Source organism: Ornithorhynchus anatinus, chromosome X3 (genome assembly GCF_004115215.2).
Source record: "Ornithorhynchus anatinus isolate Pmale09 chromosome X3, mOrnAna1.pri.v4, whole genome shotgun sequence".
Classification (NCBI taxonomy): domain Eukaryota; kingdom Metazoa; phylum Chordata; class Mammalia; order Monotremata; family Ornithorhynchidae; genus Ornithorhynchus; species Ornithorhynchus anatinus.
Window position 1 is genome coordinate 19,601,782 of NC_041751.1, and position 23,610 is coordinate 19,625,391.

At 43.4% G+C, this 23,610-nt stretch overlaps 1 protein-coding gene across 1 annotated transcript in view; it reads right to left on the reverse strand.

Annotated features, from left to right (window-relative positions):
• The window catches only part of SLC22A23 (solute carrier family 22 member 23), a 134,202-nt gene that overhangs the window by 82,072 nt on the left and 28,520 nt on the right, over nucleotides 1-23,610 (reverse strand). Inside the window, exon 4 of the mRNA XM_039910599.1 lies at nucleotides 20,842-20,996. Coding sequence (XP_039766533.1) covers nucleotides 20,842-20,996 — 155 coding nt within the window. The remainder of the gene's footprint in view (nucleotides 1-20,841; nucleotides 20,997-23,610) is intronic.

Below are 23,610 nucleotides of genomic sequence, written 5' to 3' on the forward strand. Positions count from 1 at the left end.
GTGAATTGTGGGGTGTTCACTACCTGGAGTGCTCTGGTAAGGGTTTTCAGGAGGGTGCTAACCGCTTTCTCTGTGCTCACAAAGTAGGAAAAGGGGAAAAGAAGAACTTTTCGAATGAGTGGGTGTTACAACACTGATATGGAGTCAATCAATCGAGCAGTAATACTTCTTGAGTGCTTACTGTGTGCAGAGCACTGTACAAAGCGCTTGGGAGAGTACACTACAGCAGAGCTGGTAAACACATTCCCTGCCCACAAGGACCTAAGAGGTTAGAGTCCTGAAGCAATGTGGAGAAAATGCCCTGTCTTCACTGTAAACTGGCCAACATGGGAGGTCGCTGCCTCCATGGCCTACCTTGGAAACGCCGAAACGTCTTCTGCAACGTGGCTAGTCATAGATTGATTTCAGACCTTGGGAAACCTCAGATAGCCACCTTCTTGCCTGCAGAGTCATTGGAAAGGGACTACAGCTATTTTTCTGTACTTCCTCTTGTTGGAGTATCGGTTTTCCTCCAGGAGGCCTAATTTCAATTCTGCTAGAAGGAGTAAGAGGAGGGTTTTGAATTCCAGAGGGGGATGGGACTCAATCACCGCGGGAACTCGGCAGGACACAATAAAGAGAAGAGCTATTTTTTAAGTGCTCAAACTGAAGTTCTCCTCTCAGAATAAGATACTAACTCAGCGGGTGAGGGGAATGGAACAGGTTAAACAAGTTAAGGAGTATTCTTCGAAGATGCTTCAATCCGAGTCTCCAGCCTACAGAGAACTGTTAGATAAAAGGATGAAAGAGCTAAACGCCACACTCAAAAATATGAGTCTGGTCAGGAGATAGTGGTGGATCCTTTAGAGGTCGATTCACATCATAATTCCACTACAACTAGTAGTAAGAATAATAATAAGCATCTATTCGAACCATATTTACAGACATATCCCAACATTGGCTAATGGAATCAGCCACATTCTTGGTTCCCAAAGACGGGCCCGATATGAAATGCTGTTCAGAAAAATCTCTTTCAGATTCACTGCCCTTCTTACAATGTCAGTCCCCATCATGGGAGTAATGTACCATTTGTCAGCTGTGTGACTTTGGGCAAGTTACTTAACTTCTCGGTGCCTCAGTTACCTCATCTGTAAAATGGGGATTAAGACTGTGAGCCCCACGTGGGACAACCTGGTTCCCTTGTGTTTACCCCAGCGCTTAGAACAGTGCTCGGCACATAGTAAGCACTTAACAAATACCAACATTATTATTATAGAAATGTACAGTCACTACACCCCTGACCTGTGCCTCCAGACAGAATGACCATTTCTCTTGGTATCCCACCCTTGGTTATGAGGGTGTTTGTTGAAAAGTACTCAGTTAGTTGATAATCAGGGTGGGAGGATACATTCTTGACAGCTCTCTTGTAAAGAAATGACCTTGCAGAATGCACAACTGGTATGACATTGTGCACATGTACACAAGTATTTAATAATAATAATTCTGGTATCTGCTAAACACTATATGTCAAGCACTGCTGTGCCCTGAGGAAGACACAAGATCAGGTCCCACTTGGGGTTCATAGTTTAAATAGGAGGGAGAACAGGTACTGAATCCCCATTTTGAACCTAGGAAACTGGGGTTTAGTGAGGAAACTGAGGCACTGAATTTAAGTGACTTGCCCAAGGTCACATAGCAGGTAAGTGGTGGAGCTGGGATTAGAACCCAGGTCCTCTGACACCCAGGCCCATGCTCATTCCACTAGGCCATGCTGCTTCCCATTTTATAGGGAACATGTCTACCAACTCTATTTTACTGTACTCTTCCAAGGGCTTAATACAGTGCTGTGCACACAGTAAGTGCTCAATAAATATGATTGTTTGACTGATTGTATTCCTTGCATCACACTGTGTTTGATCCAGAGAGACATGCTGAAGGAAGAGTGTTCTTTCCAAAAAATGAAGTGGAAACCCAGGTTCTGGTAGAACGAAGTAGTTGGTGTAGGTGTGAGTTGGCAGTTCCCAGCTGAGAGGAATGATTATCTCTTCCTACTTAGGCTGGGAACCCCATGTGGGACAGGGACTGATTATCTTCTGTCTACTTAGATTGTGAGCCCTGTGTGAGACCTGATTATTTTGTAATCTACCCCAGCACTTACTACACTGCTTGGCCTAAGGTAAGAGCTTAATATCACTATTATTCCCATCATTATTATTGTCATTATTATTGTCTACTGGATATACTTGGGAACCCAACTGGGGAAAAAACAAGTCTGTTGATTCAGATCATTTACCATGTCCACAACTAATCCTGGCTCCACCACTTGTCTACTGAGTGATCCTGGGCAAGTCACTACACTTCTCTGTGCCTCAGTCCTTCATTCAATCATATTTATTGAGTGCTTACTGTGTGCAGAACACTGTATTAAGTACTTGGGAAAATTCAACACTAATCAGTGACATTCCCTGCCTACCGTGAGCTCACAGTCTAGAGCCTCAGTTACCTTAGCTGTAAAATGGGAATTAAGACTGAGCCCTATGTGAAACAGGAACTGTGTCTGACCCGATTATCTTGTATCTACCTCAGCTCTTAGTATAGCACCTGGCACATAATAAGCGCTTAACAAATACTATTTAAAAAAAAGAGGAGTGCGGTCTAATGGAAAAAGCACAGGATGGGAGTAAGGAGGCCTGGGTTCTAATCCTGCCTCAGCCATTTGCCTGTTGTGCAGCCTTGGGCAAGTCCCTTAACTATGCTGTGACTCAGTTTCCTCCTCTGTAAAATGGGGACTAAATACTGGCTCTCCCTCACCTTTATACTGGGAGCCCAGTGTGGTATAAGGACTGTACCTGATATGATTGTATTGCATTTTAACTCAGGGCTTGGCACATAGAAAGCCCTCAACAAACATCTCAAGTATAATTATATCAAATCCATTAAAGCCAATATCATTAGCCAGCACCCTTTACTGAAGGTCTCAGTAAACAGACACAACTGTGCCCAGGCATTGAGCCAACAAACCTTTCCCAAAGTTGGCCCTGCTTCCTGAGAGCTAAGTTAGAGAAGGTTATTTAATGTCTGCCTCATGGCTCAGTGGATAGAGCACGGACCTGGGAGTCAGGAGAACCTGGGTTCTAATCCCCTTTCTGCCATGTGTCTGCTGTGTGAGCTTTGGCAAGTCACTTCACTTCTCTGGGCCTCAGTTACCTCACCTGTAAAAGGGGGATTAAAAATGTAAGCCCAATGTGGGATAGGGACTGTGTCCAACCTAATTAACTTGTATCTACCCTAGCACTTTACAACAGTGCTTGGCACACAGTAAGCACTTACCATAATAATAATAATAATGTTGGTATTTGTTAAGCGCTTACTATGTGCCGAGCACTGTTCTAAGCGCTGGGGTAGACATAGGGGAATCAGGTTGTCCCACGTGGGGCTCACAATCTTAATCCCCATTTTACAGATGAGGGAACTGAGGCACAGAGAAGTTAAGTGACTTGCCCACAGTCACACAGCCGACAAGTGGCAGAGCTGGGATTCGAACTCATGAGCCCTGACTCCAAAGCCCGTGCTCTTTCCACTGAGCCACGCTGCTTCTCCATACTTACCAAGTACCATACTTGAGGCTGATATAGAATCTTAAGACATATCACCTCAGCATCCTGCACTATTATTATTTTTACATAGTCTTCATTTTCTCCTTGAAAGTATGATTTCCCCAGCATAAAACCTGAGCTCCCCCTGTACACTGTAAACTTGTTGTGGGCAGGGAATGTTTCTGCTAATTGTATTGCACTCTCCCAAGCACTTAGTACAGTGCACTGCACATAGCAAGCGCTCAATAAATGATTGATTCGATTGATTGGAATCAGCAGGGTAGACCATCACCTTAATGGCATTGCTTAGAGTGACTCTGAACTGGCACAAGTGACAATTACTACTTATCCATCAGTCAGTGATATTTACTGAGGACTTACTGTGCGCAGAGCACCATACTAAGTGCTTGGAAAAGTACAATATAACAAATTTGGTAGACATGCTCCCTGCCCGCAAGGAGCTATTCTTGGGTTGGTGAGGATCTGTGGCATCAAAACAAGTTCAGGGCACCTTGGGCCAACTTGGCTTTCCTCCGATGGTATCGCACGAGTGCCAGGAATAGCGCATTAGAAGGGGCAGAAGAGACAGGCTGCTTCCTGTGAAACCGGGCTGCCGGCAGTGAGTGGAAGTGCCTTTCCAGTAGAACACAACACGGTGCTTTTCTGGATAAAGTTGAGCAAAGCCAAACAATTGAATAGGGGAGGTGGAAGTTGCTCTCTGCTCTAGCTCCCCCAGTTAGTATTGTGTGCAATGCAATTTTGATGCCCCTCCCTCCCCCCACAAAATCCTAGGTGGTAGAGAATTGAGGCTCAGCTAGCGTGGCTCAGTGGAAAGAGCACGGGCTTTGGAGTCAGGGCTCATGAGTTCGAATCCCAGCTCTGCCACTCGTCGGCTGTGTGACTCTGGGCGAGTCACTTCACTTCTCTGTGCCTCAGTTCCCTCATCTGTAAAATGGGGATTAAGACTGTGAGCCCCACGTGGGACAACCTGATTCCCCTATGTCTACCCCAGCGCTTAGAACAGTGCTCGGCACATAGTAAGCGCTTATAACAAATACCAACATTATTATTATTTTCTCCGCTTTTAATTTGGGCCTGAATTGTGCACTGACAAAAATGGTCTTAATTCTTAAATATTTTGGAAGTGGTCACAAACTGATAGCACATTAAGCAATCTTGAGAACAAACCCTCCGATTCCCAATGCCTCAAATAATCATGTATGCCAGTTTTCCTAACAGTGTCAACAGTCTCACTTAAATGGGATTTTTGTCTTTCCAAATAAGCAGCAGCAAAAACAAATTACCAATGCCTACTAGCCAAAGCCATAATAACTGTTCAGAATCCCACCGCAGTCCACTGTTGCCTGTCCGATTCTGAATTTGGATTAGGCCTCCTGGAAAACACTTCTCCGGCTGCACTTGAAATGGTCCAGATATGCCTTCCCCCTGACCATCCTTGGTCCCGAATAGCCTATATTATTAATTTATAGCACTTAAATCGGAAAATCATCAGGTGACCTCACTTTATGTTGGCTGCCACCTTGCTCTCTCATCTAATGTCAAATTCTGGCTTTCTCTGCACTTCAAGGGGGCTTGCTCCTTCCATAAAATCCAGGAGCCCTTGGCAAACTAGAGACTAAACTATTGCTCTTCCCTGTATTTTTCCCTTTTTTGAAATAATATTTGTTAAGCATGTACTATGTGCCTGGCACTGTACTAAGCACTGGGGTAGATAGAAGTTCATCAGGTTGGACACAATCCATGTCCCATATGGGACTCACAGTCTTAACCTCTATTTTCAGATGAAGCAACTGAGGCCTAGAGAAGTGAACTGTCTTGCCCAAGGGCACCCCGCAGACAAGTGGCAGAGCTTCTAACTCTCAGGCCTGTGCTCTATCCACTAGGCCACACTGCTTTTGAAGCAGTTCTTCAGAATGGCAAGAGGCCTAATCCAAACTTTCTTTAGTCTGGTTGAAGTGCAACCTTATCTGTTGCTGACTTGTTCATCCCAAGCGCTTAGTACAGTGCTCTGCACATAGTAAGCGCTCAATAAATACTATTGAACCTCTTCTGGCTACGTGAAACCCCATTCTGCTGAGAGTTAGCGGTGGGACTATGGCTTGGAGATATCATGGAATCATCCACTCCCTGAGCTCTAGAACCATTCTCCCCCCGCCTGCCCTAGTTTGTGCTGTGAAGCCCTGGGCCAAGCAGCAGCTGGACTCAGCCCAAGACCTGTTGGGATGGCAAGTGTTTTTAAAACTATTAGCCTAGACTGTAAACTCTTTGGGGGCAGGGAATGTGTCTGTTATATTTTGTTGTACTCTCCACCACCCTCCCCATGACCTAGTGAATAGAGCATAGGCCTGGGAGTCAGAAGAACCTGGGTTCTAGTCCTGACTCTGCCACTTGTCTGCTGTGTGACTTTGGGCAATTTATGTAACTTCCCTATGCCTCAGTTACCTCATCTGTAAAATGGGGATTAGGACTGGGTGCCCCATGTGGGACAGGGACTGTGTCCAACCTAATTACCTTGCATTTACCCCAGCGCTTAGAACAGTGCCTGGCACACAGTAAGCACTTAACAAATACCCTCCCCTACCCTCCTCTCCCCCTCAAAACACCCAAAAAAACCCAGTTTCCTAGCATTAAGAGCAAACATGAAAATAATTCTGTATTATTAGCAATGTTCTCCTTGTAAAAAGGGCAAACATGATGACTAAGACTTCTCTGCCTCCAGGGCTCTTCTTCATCCCACCTGGCTTTAACTTGCCTTTCTGTTACTGAGCCATGACTACATTTTTCAGCCTCCCTGCTGGCTTACCCAAAATAACTTGAGGACACACCAGAACCCATTGCTGAATATGCTGAGCCAACCAGACCCCTGATTTCTGGTGCTTCAGATGAGAGCAGTCAACAGTATTTACTGAGTGCTTACTATGTGCAGAGTGCTGTACTAAGTGCTTAGGAGAGTACAATACAGTGACCCAGAGCCCTGGAATGTTGTACAGAAGAATGAGCTTTCACCCCACCTTACTATCTGGACTTTCCTGCTCACCCAGCAACATAGGCAGCCTATAGATTCCTCCCATACTCCCTTGTGCTCATATAAAACGTCCTTCCCTTCCCTCAGCTGGAGCAAATTACCCCACTGTCCACGTAGTTCCATAACCAATAACCGTGTCAGAGGTAGAAATGCTATAAGAGGACATTTTGAAGTCTATTTTTCCAACTCCTTCCTTGTAGAGTGTGTGTAGATCCCTTGTCCTATGAAGACTGAGCCCCTGGGCCAGACTGCATGGGCACAAAACTGAACCCAGCCAAATCTGGCCAGCTGAGTGAGCACTGACAATTCCCCCATTAGTCCCCACTGCCCAGTTTCAGGTGCTAGAGCTGTGGTGCTCCCTGGGAACTGGGATGGACTGGACTGGCATTAGCAAGAACCAGTGTTAGGCAGGATTAAACATGGGGAGCAACTGGGGTGGATTGGGTTGTCCTACCTAGAATGCCTAGGGAACAATCCTTTTGGCTTCGGGTGGCAAAAAGGAAAAAAAAAATCATGTGTAACTAGAGGAGCTTCTAATTGAGTCGGTCTTGAGGAATGATTCTTCTCCCAGAAAACCCAGCAGCATGGCTCAGTGGAAAGAGCCTGGGCTTTGGAGTCAGAGGTCATGGGTTCGACTCCCAGCTCTGCCACTTGTCAGCTGTGTGACTGTGGGCAAGTTACTTCACTTCTCTGGGCCTCAGTTACCTCATCTGTAAAATGGGGATTAAAACTGTGAGCCCCACATGGGACAATCTGATCACCCTGTATCCCCCCAGCACTTAGAACAGTGCTTTGCACATAGTAAGCGCTTAACAAATTCCACCATTATTATCTGTCCCTTGGGGTTCTGGAGGTGAGAGAAGCAGCATGGTGTAGTGGATGGAGCATGGGCCTGGGAGTCAGAGGGTCATGGGTCCTAATCCCAGCTCCACTACTCTGCTGTGACCTCAGGCATGTCACTTCACTTCTCTTTGCCTCAATTCCCTCATCTGGAAAATGGGGATTGAGACTGTAAGCACCATGTGGGGCAGGGATTGTGTCCAACCTGATTAGCTTGTATCTCCCTCAGCATTTAGAACAGTGTTTGGTACATAGTAAGCGCTTAACAAATATCACAGTGATTATTAATATTATTATTAATAACAACTCTATGAAAGATTTCATGGCTATATGTTGGGAGGTTTTAATGGTATTTGTGAAGTTCTTACTATGTGCCAGGCACTGTACTAAACAATAGGGAAGATACAAGATAATCAGGTTGGACACAGTCCAAGTCCACTATCCTCATGCACAGTGACTTGCCCAAGGTCACACAGCATACAAGAATCTAAAGCAAACAGGTCCAAAAAACTCCACCTGAAAAGAATCTTCCTTGGATTATGGGATGGAGGCAGTGGAACAATGCAATTCCTTCTTCATTTATAACTCCGCTGTCCCTTTATCCATATATGTAAATTTGCTTAATTTTAATTATGGATTATGCTTATTTGCTCTGCATAACTTTATTATCTGTCTGAATCATACTGAACGTTCCAACTAGAGAACTGCAACTGTAATTTATGTCAGGATCCAGAACAGCGGTGTGAGCAAACATGACCTCGATAAATGTTTTTAAAGTGATGAGCAAGATAACAAAGGTGAATAATGGACCAAGAGTCTCCCCATACCTGCTTCGAATGGGATGGGGTCAGAAAAGGTCTGTGACAGAATTGTCAAGAGCCAAGTGTGTATATGTGCAGGAAATTCTCTCACTGACCTGTTGATATTTAAGTGTTTACTATATGCCAGGCACTGATTAAATGCAGGGTTGATCACAATCCCTGTCCCAGATGGGGCTCACAATCTTAATCCCCATTTTACAGATGAGGTAACTGGGGCACAGAGAAGTTAACTTGCCCCAAGGTCACACAGCAGATAAGTGGCACAGCTGGGATGAGAGCACCTGTCCTTCTGACTCCTAGGCCTGTGCTTTGTGCACCAGACTGTCCTGCTGTCATATTTATAATTGGCACTTTACAATATATAGATTTCTCAGAGAGTAATTGCATTACATTGTGATTTTCACTGTGCAACCTCCCCTAACCTTCAATAATAATTGTGGTATTTAAGTGCTTACTATGTGCCAATCACTGTACTAAGTGCTGAAGTAGATACTAGGTAATCGGGTCCCACCTGAGGCTCACAGTCTAAGTAGGAGGGAGCACAGGTATTGAATCCCTATCTTGCAGATGAGATAATTGAGGCACAGAAGTTAAGTGTCTTGCCGAAGGTCACATAGCAGACTCAGAATTAGAACCCAGGTCCTCTGACTCCCAGGCCTGGGGCTCCTTCTACAAGACCATGTTTCTTCCCTTTAATATTTCTATTAATCTCTGGCGGGGGGCACACCCTTGCTGGGGATTAGGTTGACCACTTTCATCCTTGACTTTGCCTTCAATCAATTAACCTGTCTTATCTATCTGGTAATAATATTTATTGAGGACCTATTGTGAACAGCACTAAACTAAGCATGTACTTTGGAAAGTATAATTGAAAAAGAGACACAGTCCCGGCCCTCAATGAGCTACAAACTAACAGGAAATCTGGCAGTTAGGAGTCACTGAAAGGTAGTTGAGGAGAAGAAGGAAATAATGTTAAAGAGCAGAAGAATGGATGGTTATGAATGAAACATGCATAAATGTTAGGGTAGGGAGATGAAGGCAGGTAGACTTCAGCACCTCCTGACTGTGTGACCCTGGGCACAGAGAAGTTAAATGACTTCTCTGTGCCTCAGTTCCTCCATCCGCACAATGGGGATTCAATACCTGTGTTCCCTCTTACTCAGAATGTACTATATTTGATACCACGGTGATTGTTTAAAGTGCAAGACACAGCTGATGGATAGAGTTTCCTCATCTGTAAAATGGGGAGTTTTGCTCAGCAGAAAACACCTGGAGCTGAGTTCCTTTAGACTGTAAGCTCATTGTGGGCAGAGAATGTGTCTGTTTATTGTTGTACTGTACTCTCCCAAGCACTTGGTACAGTGCTCTGCACCCCGTAAGTGATCAATAAATACAACTGGCTGACTGACTGGGCTGGAGTGGAGGTACTTCAAACTGCAACAGAGTGTTGATTGTAGGCTGAATCCTAGGGAGATCGGGAGATCCAGGAAGTCAAAACAGAGCCAAAGAGGTGAAAAGCAAAACTGCAAAACCCAGCCAAACAATGACATGAAGCCAATGGCAATTGGGCAGGCAAAAGAAGGGGGTGAAGCTTAAACACAACTTTAATAGAAATCAACACAAATCGGTCCTTTCGGTAGTCACAGGAAGACCACCCATTGGTTTTAATATTTTGGCTTCACCCGGGGACCTTCAAAGTCCTGTCTGGAGGACAGGAAAGAAATCCAACAGGAGGAAGAGTACAGGTACAGAACATAAATAATGCCTTTCTTCACGGAAAAATTCTGCTTACCCTGAAAGCAGAGAGAGTGGAAAAACGACATCACTGGAACCAGGGCTCCTAAGGGGGATTGAGGAGGGAGAGCCACAGGGTTACACACTACATCACTCATTCATTCAATCGTATTTATTGAGCACTTACTGTGTGCAGAGCACTGTACTAAGCGCTTGGAAAGTACAATTTGACAATAGAGACAATCCCTGTCAACCCCCGGGGACTATAACCCAAGGCTTCTCATGAGAAGCAGCGTGGCTCAGTGGAAAGAGCCCGGGCTTGGGAGTCAGAGGTCATGGGTTCGAATCCCTGCTCTGTCACTTGTCAGCTGTGTGACTGTGGGCAAGTCACTTAACTTCTCTATGCCTCAGTTCCCTCATCTGCAAAATGGGTATTAAGACTGTGAGCCTCATGTGGGACAACCTGATTACCCTGTATCTACCCCAGCACTTAGAACAGTGCTCTGCACATAGTAAGCGCTTAACAAATACCAACATTATTATTATAACCAGCTGAGGGAATTGTGTGGGCCAGAGAAGAGCTACCACCACACTCCAGCCACTCCTTGGGTGGAGGAGGAGGTTGGAGGGTGGAGCCGTACCCTTTATCCACCCCACCCTCAGCCTCACAGCACATAATAATAATGGTATTTGTTAAGCGCTTACTATGTGCCAGGCACAGTACTAAGCACTGGAGTGGAAACCAGCAAATCGGGTTGGACACAGTGCCTTTCCCCCATGGGGCTCACTGTCTTAGTCCCCACTTTACAGATTAATTTACAAGTGATTTTCAAGTCACTTCCAGAGAAATGATTTGCCCAAAGTCATACAGCAGACAAGTGGCAGAGCTGGGATTAGAACCCAGGTCCCTCTGACTCCCAGGGTCATGCTCTATCCACTAGGCATTTATGTACATATCCCTTATTTAGTCATATTAATGTCCGTCTCCCCCTCTATACTGTAAACTCCCTGTCAGCAGGGAATGTGTCAACCAACTCTGTTGTAGTGCACTCTCCCAGGAGCTTAGTTCAGTGCTCTGCACACAGTAAGAGCTCAATAAATACCACATTGATTGATTGAATCAATGGTATTTAAACATTTACTATGTGCAGAACACTGTACTAAGTGCTTGGATAAGTACACTACAATAGAGTTGGTAGTTATTCCCAGCCCCCGAGGAGCTTGGCAAGAATCCCTGCCTGCTCAGAGACCTATTATGTGTGGTTATTTTAACCTGTTCCAGGGAAAAGAGGGGTGAGGTGTGCCCCAAACCACACCCTGAAGCCCCAAGATCAAAAGGCAACATCTACTCTGGGCAGACTCGCTGTGGTCAGTAACTTCCTGGTCTACCTAAGAATCCCACATCCAGAAAAGATTGTTCAGTCCGAAACAGGGAAAACCTCTTAGCGGACCACAAAGTAATGCTACTCCTGACTGTACAAGGTGACTTTAAAGGTTGTTCATTGGGAAAGCAGAATGATTTCCTCCTTGCAATATGCTGCTTCTTCAAGAGTTACCTCTCTGGCATAATCTACTCAAAAACTGAATCACATTGTTCCCCTTGAAACAGACACTCTGAAGATTGAAACTTGTGGATATAAAGCCAACAAGAGCTGCTTCCAACCAGTTATCCTTGCAGCCTCTCTGAGGTGCCAGGAATCAGAAGACAATCCCCAGAGTTTCAGTAACTGTAATTATAATCTCAATGACGGAGGGCAGAGCAGAGGTTTTTAAAAAAAAAAAAAAAATGGAAAGGTTAAAAAAAAATTGCTTAGAAATCCTTAGTTGTAAATGAGGCATAGTTAAGTGGCTTCTTATTGCAGGGAGCTGGTGGAAATAAGTCTTTTCAAGTGAAATAAAGTCTTCTCATTTCTCTGAAGCCTGATGTTATGAAGCTAGTCCAGGTCTTTGCTCTCCCATTTTTCTCGGTATTCTGGAGGGGAAAGGGAAAATGTACTTTCCTATCTCCCTCAAACATATTTGGGACTTACTATGTGGTAGACACTGTATTAAATACTGGGGCTGAACACAGCTCCTATCCCATAGCCTTAATCCCCATTTTACATGAGGTAACTGAAGTCCAGAGAGGTTAAGTGACTTGCCCAAGGTCACACATCAGTCAAGATGTGGAGTTGGGATTAGAATCCTCTTGGCTCCCGGGCCTGTGCTCTTTCCACGTGGCCAAACTTAACTTTTCTAGGCCTCAGTTTCCTCATCTGTAAAATGGGAATTCAGCCCTTGTTTTTCCTCCTACTTCAACTGTAAGCCCCTACTGGGCAGGGACACCAACCTGATCATCTTGTAATTACGCCAGCACTTAGTACAAGACTTGACATGCAGTAAATGCTTAACAAATACTACAGTAATTATTATTACTTGGTACTGGGCTCCAGCTGCAGCTTGGGAGTACATATTATACCACTTTTGGGAAACAACAATGTCAAACAGCAGGGTTTTCTTTTCCTCCTGCTTCTTTCTCCCTATTCTCCTGTACTCATGCTGCAAGTGCACACACTATCTCTGGTGTTTCCTCTGTTGAAAATTCCACATTAAAACAGCTCTTATTTAGGTTTTCCATTCACTCATAGATGTCATATGTGTGTGTGTGTGTGTGTGTAAATATATGTATGTATATATATATATATATATATATATATATTCTCACCTATTATGTATATATACATATATACATATTTATATATATTCTCATCTATTATATATAGCCAACCCAATTGGAAATAAAAGTCAGTTAAAGCCTTAGAGACATCTGATCAGAGTCTGACCAGGAAAATTTGATCTCTCACAAGAGAACAGTGACATTTACCTTATTCAGCTCATGTTTTTTTGTACCCCAGACACTTGTAACTGAAGATGATTCCCCTTTGCAGGCCAGGGGAAAGACAATGAAAGAAGTTTTCCCATTTGCCTTGCTGGGGAGCCTCATTTTACTCAAGTAACTACAAAGAGGAGCAAATCCACAGGGACAGCAGCTGTGGAACTTTGACCCAAATATTGCCCAGCTGTAATATCTAAGTTAGAAATTCTGTGAGGCAAAGGAAAATGGGATGCTTTAATTGCGTGGATCCCGACTTTTCTGTTCTGATATGCTAATTGGAATAACAACATTTTATTGATTGATGGCATTCTCTTGCATTCCCCATGCTGGTGGAAAAATCAGTAAGTGTTTTTTTGCCTCAAAAGTGCTCCCCAGTATGTCAATGCTGATTTTTAACACTTATTCATGCTATATAATTACCATGATGTTTTGAAAACATCAGGTTCAGTTAGACCTTTGGTTTCTTTTGCTTGAACCATTTCTCCTGGAGAAAACACAAAGGACTGCTGAATCATAAGCTGAAATTGTGAAACCAAAAGCAAGGAGGGCAGAGGAATCATACCAAGAACATGATAAAACAAAGTCTTGAGAAGCAGACTTTGAGAAGCAGTGGATAGAGCACAGGCCTGGGAGTCAGAGGACCTGGGTTCTAATCCCAACTCTGGCACATGTCTGTTGTATGACCTTGGGCAAATCACTTCACTCCTCCAGGCCTCAGTACCCTAAATCTGTAAAAAGGGGATTAAGACCATGAGCTCAATGTAAGTCATGGACTGTGTCCGATCTGATTTCTTGATTCTACCCTAATGCTTAATATAATGCCTGACACATAATAAGGGCATAACAAATACCATTTTTAAAAAACTACATATGCTTGCTCATGGACCATAATTCCTCTCTCTCCTGGAGCCTCCTGAGGTCACAAAACAGACTAGACTGTTCCAACTCGTTTTCCAACTCCCAAGAAACTCAGTGGCTCCTTATGCCACTCACCTAATGGGAGGGTGAAGGAAAAAACACCCAAGCAGAGGTTAGCCAGCTGATGTAAAGCAGTGTGGAGGTAGAAAAGCAGTGTGGTCTGGTGGCCTGGGAGCCAGAAGACCTGGGTTCTACTCCCATTCCGCCTACTGTGTGACCTTGGGCAAATCACTTAACTTCTCTGTGCCTATATTCAATACCTGTTCTCCCTCCTACTTAGACTGTGATCCCCTTGTGGGACAGGGACTGAATCCAGGCTGATTAAGTTGTATCTATCCTGGTGCTTAGAACAGTGCTTGACACATAGTAAGCGCTTAACAAATATCATAAAAAAAAGGGCAGGATCATTTCACACTGGACTTCAGAAGATCTTAACCAGTCACCTTACCCTTTCGCTTCATCTGAACCAAAGGAGCCTTCATATGTACACGGTCACACAGCCAGCTCAGAATTGCTCAGAAATGCTTGTACCTCACTGAAAAGAGACAGAGTCCTACTGCCTTCATCTGTCCCTCCTTGCCCCTGGGATTGTGATTGAGGCAGATGGAGCAGAGCCATATCAATAGTAGTTATAAGGACCTTCTGCATCTGCTCCATTGACCTCAGGTGAGTGCTCCATACCACACAATGGGACACACAATAGAAGTAACCAGTGTGATCCCTGTCCTGGAGAAACTTACAATTTGGAGGAAGAGGAAAAGCAGCTGCCTGTTTGCTCATCTGTAAAATGGGAATTAAAAACCTGCTCCTTTAGGCTGTGGGTCCCATGTGGGATAAAGAGTGTCTACCCTGGTATCTACCCCAGCGCTTAGTGTGCTGTTGGACACAATGTAACTGCTTAATATATATCCCAATCATTATTATTATTATTATTGTTAATAAATGAATTTAGCTTCCTCAAAAACAAGAGCAAGAAGAAAAATGGTTCATAATGATCTCTAGAAATTTCTATTCATAATACCACACAGTTTCTGTAAACATTCAAATGCAAATAGTCCAACAGATTTCAGTTCCCTAGCCTGAAATCTGTCATTTCCCAGCATATAAATGACTCTCCTGGATTCCAAAAGAAGAATACCATAAAAATTCAGCGATCCAGCTCATCTGAATACATGACTGCTCTAAGCCCTCACTGACCCTATTCCTCTCCCTTCTGCATCACCCTTGCACTTGCATTTGTTTGCTACTCACCCCACCCTCAGCCCCACAGCACTTATCTACATATGATTTATTTTAATATCTGTCTCTTCTAGACAGAGAGCTCCTTTTCTTCATAATGGTGTTTAAGTGCTTACTAGGTGGTAAGCACTGCACTAAGTGCTGGGGTGGATACAAGACAATCGGGTTGGACACACCATCCCTGTTCCACATAGGGCTCACAATCTTCATCCCCATTTTACAGATGAGGTAACAGAGGTACAGAGAAGATAAGCGACTTACCCAAGGCCACAGAGCAGACAAGTGGCAGAGCCAGGATTAGCTCCCCGTGGGCCGGGAACGTGATTACCAATTCTATTGTATTATACTTAGTAGCACTTAGTGGTGAGCTCTTAGTAAGTGCTCAATAAATACCACTGATTGATTGATAGGGCCACTGTGATGATCTGCCGAAGCTGGAAGGAGGACTCTCAGGATCATATAACCTACCTCTACACTCACCCACCACCCCACTGAAACTCAAGATCACAAGATCATAAGCTCCTTGTGGGCAGGGATCATGTCCATCAACTCTATTTTGTCAATACTCTCCCAAGTGCTTAGTACAGTGCTCTACAAGTGGTCAGTCAGTCAATTGTATTTATTGAGCACTGAACTAAGCGTTTGGGCGAGTACAATATAACAGACACATTCCCTGTCCACAGTGAGCTTCCATCTAGAGGGGGAGACAGACATTAATATAAACAAATAAAATTACAGCTATGAACATAATATGTACATAAGTGCTGTGCGGCTGGGAGGGGGGATGAATAAAGGGAACAAGTTAAGGCAGCGCAGAAGGAAGTGGGAGAAGAGGAAAGGAGGGCTTAATCAGAGAAGACCTCTTGGAGGAGATGTGCCTTCAATAAGGCTTTGAAAGTGGGGAGAGTAATTGTCTGTCGGATATGAAAAGGGAGGGTGATCCAAGCCAGAGGCAGGACGTGGGTGACAGGTCAGTGATGAGATAGGCAAGATCGAGGTACAGTGAAAAGGTTAGCTTTAGAGGAGCAAATTGTGAGGGCTGGGTTGTAGAAGAGTAGTGAGATGAAGGAGGAGTGGGCAAGGTGACAGACTGCTTTAAAGCCGACGGTAAGGAGTTTCTGTTTGATGCAAAATGGGCAGAAAGTGCTCATTGAAAAGAAATTGATCAATAAATCAATGGTATTAACTGAGCACTTACTGTGTACAGAGCACACTAAGTACTTGGGAAAGTACAATACAATAGAGGTGGTAGACATGATCCCTGTCCACAAGGAGCTTACAGTCTACAGGGAGAGACAGACATTAATATGCATTACAGTTGGGGGAAATAGTAGAGTATAAAGAGATGTACCTAAGTGCTGTGGGACTGGGGTGAGTATCAAAGAGCTTAAGGGGTTCACAGCCAAGTGTATAGTCGACATGGTGAATAGGAAAAAGGAGTTTTGGTCATATTGAACTTGGGTTACTCCTAGAAATGTATCTTTCCAACACCTCTCTCTTCCAGAGATTGACAAACACATTACTGCAAATGAAAGAAAATGATCAAAAAAACTGATGCCTGAAAGTGCAACTATTCACTCGATTATTTTCTGTAGCTATCTTGATCTAATGCACAGTGTTCCATGCTTGAGATGCATTACAACAGTGCTACTTGATATTGTAAAGTCATTTTTAAGTGAAAGGGAAAAAAATAGAAAGATTCCCACAAGTAGGAGCTCACAACTACCTTTTTTATCCTTTGAGATGGGCTAAATGTCCACTGCAAATACAGCAGTGCAAGCAGACCTTTACTTCTAAAGTCAAGCAGCTTGGTGAGACTGTGTTAAGATTTTCCACTTTTCTTTCAACACAAAGACAAAAACTAGAGCAAATGAAAGACCCAATCCTGCCATTCTTAATTACTCCAGTAACTAAAAAGATAATACCACAAGACTTTTTAGCATGAAAACAACCATCTTTTATATTTTCGTGCATTCACCAAGAACATTCGGCCTGGGGGAAGAGTCTGGGATTAAGTGCTATTAAACCCATTTTCATGTCCTAATTCACAAGGGCTTCACCTTTAAAAGTCTGGCCTAGTGGAAAAAGCATGGGCTGGGAGTTAGAAGTTTGAGCCCCAGCTCCACTAGTGACCTGCTTTGGGACCCTGAGTAAGTGACAATCTCTCTGGGCCTCAGTTTCCTCATACACAAAATGGGGATAAGTTTGTGAGGCCTGGTGACCTGGCGTCATAACCCTATATTTATCCCAGCACACAGCACGTAGTCAATGCTTAATAAATGCCATAAATGAAAAGAAAAGGGACTCACTTTGAATTCCCCTTAAAAATAACCCAGGAGCAAATAAAACAGCCTTGAAGATAAGCACCACGTTCCAATTGTTATTCCCACTAGAGAATTATTCTCCCCATCTACTTAGATAAAAACATTAATGCAGCCATTTTCAAACCATGCCAGACTACTTGTTTTGTCTTGGTTTGTCTTGGTCTGTCTCCCGCGTTTAGACTGTGAGCCCGTTGATGGGCAGGGATTGTCTCTGTTGCCGAATTGTACATTCCAAGTGCTTAGTACAGTGCTCTGCACATAGTAAGTGCTCAATAAATTCTATTGAATGAATGAATGAATGATTACCAAGCCTGGATCCTTGGGCAAGCAGCTACCTGGCAAGGCTAAAATGAACAGAATGGGCCCAGCCCTTGTCTGATAAAGTGTGGATCCTGTCCATTGTTTTTACACAATGATTAGAACACAGGACCTTCTTTCTCCCGGGCCCATGCTTCCATTAAGTTGTACTATGGGCAAACTAGAGGTATCTGGGAATCATCTTAAGGTCTCTTATTCTCAATAATCAGAAAATATAAGAGCTAAAAACCCTATCAAACAACACATCCAATTATTTCTCACAAAGAAGCAGTAAATCCCAAGTGATAATTCAAAACTTGTGGTACACTGTCAACAGAAAGGGGAGTTTATCCATTTAATAATCATCGTAATAATAGTATTTGTTAAGCACTTACTATGTGCCAGGCACTGTATTACATGCTAGGGTGGATACAAACAAAATTGGGTTGGACACAGTTCCTCTCCCACATGGGGCTCACAGTCTTAATCCCCATTTTTCACTGATGAGGTAAATGAGGCACAGAGAAGTTAAGTGACTTGTCCAAGGTCACAGAGCAGACAAGTGGTGGAGCCAGGACTAGAACCCAGGTCCTTCTGACTCCCAGGCCCATGCTCTATCCACTAGGCCATGGTGCTTCTCTAAGTGGGAACTCCACTCAATCTAACACTCCAAGACAATCCTAGAACTCAAGCCCCTCTTAACCAGATCAAACACGGGAAGGTTTCAAAATATTTTGCTACTTCTGCCTAGGCAGGACTTCTTGGGCTTCAGGCTCTTCAACCAGAAGGGTATTCTAGTCAAGGAGCTTTAATAAAGACAATACTGGAAATCTGATCAGAGTGATATTAACGGTGCCTGAACCGATCCACCATAGCTTCCAAGGGGGCCATTTAATTCTATGTCAATCAGTCAATCAGTCAATGTTATCACCTGTCTACTAGTAATTATAAATTCCTTGCACTTTGACAAACCAAAAGAACTATTTTACTATCATATCTAATAGAGTTTCACAAACTTACATTTTATTGGCATACATTTTGCCTAGGATGGGGTTAGTGAAATTCCCTTTCTAGCTATTTGATGTCTCTCCTGGAGGAAATAGCCCACAGCAACTACCTAGGTGTGCCAAATTCAGCTGAGCGACTCTCTCTTACCGAAAAACAAATACACGCCTTGGACAAGAACTGTGAATTCCTTAAAGGGAAACCAGCTCTGCAAATAATACAGGGATAGGTTATCAACTCATGATTCTCACCATAGGCTGGGAAGGTTAGGTCAGGGTCAGGTTATTATTCCTGTTTCCAAGGGGAAATATGAAATTACCCACACTCAGGGGTGAGTAGCCCATAATTCCAGGTCTCTCCAAATGCAATGATATGTGCTATTTTCCCACTTAGGTTTTTTTTTTTAAACTGATAGTCCAAATATGACAAAAATAGGAGAGAAAAAAGTATGTCTCTCAGCAACAGGCAATTCAAAAGGGGAGGGTGCACAACACTTTCTAAGTACTTGTTCATTGTTAGAGAGGACTGTTGGATTGAAATCGTAATGTCCAATAATAATAATAATAATTTTTGTTAGGTGCTTCTACATGCCAAGCACTGCAGTAAGCAGTGAAATCTCTAAGAATGCAAATAACACTAAGCTCTTCTAGTGGTGAAATTCCACACAGGTGATAAATGGCAGTTAAGACAGTAAGCTGAGTGAGTAGCTAGAAAAGTGGAAATTTAGCTTCACTGGAAGCAAATCAAAGTAAGCATCTTGGGGAAGAAAAATTCAAACTACACAATTTTTCCTTTCCTTGGGTCACATCCTCCCAACTGCCACCTCAGCAGTTTTGCCCGCTTTCCACTTAGGTAAATAATTATGGTATTTGTTAAGCTCTTACTATGTGCCAGGCACTGTTCTAAACATTGGATCCCATTCTCACTTGTATACGTTTAAACTTACATGTCCTACTGTTTAAGCACTTACTCACCCACATACCTATCTCTTCAGTCTAATCTTTTTATCTGTAAAGTTGTATCTGTCTCTCCAGTTAGAGCAAAAGCTTCTTGAGGGTAGAGATTGTCTCTTCTACCTCTTTGGTACTCTTCCAAGTGCTTAGGACAATGCTCTGCATGCAGTAGGTGCTCAATCAACCAATGGAACTTATTGAGCACTTACTGTGTACACAGCACTGTACTAAGCACTTGGAAGGGTATGAAACTTAACAAGAGTTACTAGACATATTTCTGATTGCGCTAGTGATCAACTGATACTCCTTTTCACAAATTGAGAATTGTGCAGGTTGAAAATACTAGTGCATTCAAAAAGGCCTGGGGTGGAAGATCCATAACGTCTTGTTAAAGGGGAAACATCAGGGATGTTAGATGGAATGTCATAACCATTAAGGTAGATGGCAAGAAGGGAATCGCACTGCTTTTTCAAGCAACCGCTGCCAGAGTTGGAGAAAAAAATACTGGACTGATCTGACCCAGTGGTGACTTTATTATGTAAAAACATAATCTGACTTGCTAGAAAATCAATGAACATTCATTTATTCATTCGATTGTATTTATTGAGCACTTACTGTTTGCAGAGTACTGTACTAAGCGATTGGAAAGTGCAATTCGGCAACAGAGGCAATCCCTACCCAACAATAGGCTAATGTTTGTATGTTTTCCTAAGAAAACATTAACTATTTGAATAAAGGAAGGTTGAGTTTCACCATCCCACAGGATCGGTGACTTTTGAACACAGTTACCACATAGTAGACTGTGAGAAGGTCACTCAGCAGTAGACAAATATCAACCAGCTAAAGGAAACCAAACCAAACTCTGCCCTCCCTTTGATGTTCCCATTTTACAGAACCAACAAAGGTGTTTGCAAAAACGCTGATTTGACTAGAGGCACTTGAGAGATATGAGAAAAACCTTTCCAAAAAGAGTCACCAACCAGTTCAAGCTTTTTGATCTTTCCGGTCTTATAAATTCCAGTTTACTGCACTTTCTGTCCGCTTCCCCCAGAAAAAAAAAATCATATCCAGATGTAGTTGACCGTTAAAATACAGGTCATAAGTATAATCTGGTCAAAAACGGTGTTGAGAATAAATTAATCTACCTGGCCGGTATAGGCCCTTGTTAAAAAGAATCATATCCCTTGGTTCTGTTTGAGTGTGAATATACTTACGCAAAGCATACAAGGTGAGGATTATCCCAGCCAGGCAAAATCCTTCGAAAAACCTGAGTGTGCTGAACATTGTCACGTTCACTGAGAGGGCCACAGTCAGACCAAAGACCAAAATGAATATGATGGAAAACAACAGCACAGGACGCCGACCAAACCTGCAGATGGGAAGGAAAACAATAGAGAGCATTGTCCATTTGTGTCCGTGTTGATGGAACCCGACTCCAAAGCTTAGGGTGCTCTTAGTGGGTTGGGGAATTGGTTAGAGTTTATTTTTCCATTTGGAAAAGCGCACTCATTGAGGTAGATTTCTGGACCCATGCCTCTAACTTAAGACCCATGGTGGGAAATCAAAAAAAAAAAATCAATCAAAGCCTGCCAAAAGTACCCATGCTCACCCTTTGTCAGACTCCTGGTCCGAATGACCTCCGGACTGTGTCCTAAAGTCAACACAAAAACTCTGCCAAATCCACACAGGGGAGTTCCTGAATGAAAAAGCATCCATTCCCTCCTAACTCTAGTAGCTTAAACCCAAGCAAGGAGCAACCTTAATTACACTTACACACACACACACACACACACACACACCCCTCACCCCCCCACACACACCAAATCTGGTGGAATCCTAGCATCAACCCAGTATTCATGGTGTTCTTCCAGACCAGCATTAACTGGCAGTGCATTTGTCCACATGGGTCCAGACCTCTGGGTTCACCCCATTTCAGGTGAATCTGGCTGGCAAACACATCCGGCATCGGCCAAGAGCCCTTTCGCCTACTTTTGAGCTCCAGAATCATCACCTCCCAGTGACCATTTGTCATTAGTGTATTTTTTTAAGGGATAGCCAGGAAGGGCTGCCAGCAAGATGAACTAGAGGCCAAAAGTTGTTAAACTTATTAGCTTTTCTGGTTTCCGAGACGAATCTACATTACGTGCTCTTCCCACCTTCTCCCATTCACCCCCCTCCTCAAACCTTCCTCATGTTCGATATGCTGGATTGAACACAGCCTTGCCGCTGGGAGGGATCGGTGAATCTAGAAGTGTGGGCAGGAAACCCACCATGGGCAAGATCAAGGGGAGCCAAAGGTCCCATGACTTGGGGGCCCCTGTGAATAAACAAATCCCATTTGAGCAGGATTATACATTTCTGCCCCTCAGACCCTACGAATACCAAAATGAATCTGTCCCTGGTTCTGTTCCCCATTAATTTACCATTTGAGCCTGCTACAAGGCTATCTTGCCCCAAACCTACTCCCTGGTTTTGTGCTATGCTTGCTGGCTGTTCGTGTGTTTGTTTGTTTTAAATTATACAGCACTGTGAGCTTTTTTTCCATGGCAAGGCACTATATAAATTTAATACTGTAATTTAGGGCTGGGTTACTAATACCACATTAATAATTGAAGATAGTTAATGAGTCCAATTCTCCAAGGACCTAGAGTTACACATTGAGAACAAGTTAGGCCCTTTGGAAGGGACATTAAAGCTCTCATTTCCCCTATTTCCCCTCATTTCCATGTGGCCTATGCAGTTGGGTATTCCTTTAAGCACTTTGATTTTTCACCCCACCCTCAACTGCACTTACATACATATCCATCTTGGATTTATTTTAATATCTTTCTAGAGTGAAAGCTTCTTGTGGGCAGAGATCACGTCTATATGCTCTGATGTAAGAAGAATGTAAATTCCAAGAATTTAGTACAGTGCTCTGCACCCAGTAAGCACTCAAAATATACCATTGATTGACCAATTGACTCAGACTCATTTGTGCAAGTATAATGAACGCAGCAAAGACAAAAAGATCTTCTCAAAGGGTCAAATTCATTTCCAGTGCTCAACATAACTAGCTGGGAGAATTGAACTCCTCAAAAAAAGCACATAATCATCCATGCACAAGTCTAAGGAGGTTTGGGGCTAAAATAAATGCTTTCTTCCTCCAAAATATAAAAGTAAAAACATGCTCAATGTGATCTCTACAAACAGACCCAAAGTGAAATGGGGGAATATATTACATTGTAACAGTATCACCATCACAGGGGGCTAAGACTTGGGGCTAATTTCCAAGCAATTAAAAATGCTATAAATCAGAGAGCCCAGCAGCGGAGCAGTCGGTAGAGATATGTGGTTTCCTTTTAAAAGTAGCCCTTTCTGTTTAAAATGTAGGGCAGGAAGGGAGTAAAACCTAGGCTGCTTTTCTTCTTCTGACAAAGGAACTGAAGACAATGCAAGCCACCCAAAAGAGATCCTAAGGGAACCTAGCCAGTTTCTCAAAATATCAGCCCAACTAACTGGTTTGCTTCTGCCTCTCCACATAACTCACCCACTCTAGTGAATGATCCTCAAGTCCCTCTAAAATGTGGATTGATTGTATTTATTAAGTGTTTACTATACTAAGCATTTAGAAGAATGCAATATAGCAGAGTCAGTAGATCTGTAAATCTATAAATCCAACAATTACTCTCCCCTGCTTCAAAGCCTTATTGAAGGCACATTCTCCTTCAAGAGGCCTTCCCTAAGCCCTCCTTTCCTCTTCTTCTACTCCCTCTTGCGTCACCCTGACTTGCTCCCTATATTCATTCCCTGTCCCAGCCCCACCGCACTTGTGTACACATCTGTACTTTATTTATTTACATTAACGTCTGTCTCCGCTCTAGCAGGGAATGTGTCTGCATATTATTCTAGTCTACTCTCCCAAATGCTTAGTACAGGGTTCTGCACACAGTAAGCATTCAATAAATACAATGGAATGAATTGCCATGTTCCCTGCCCACGAA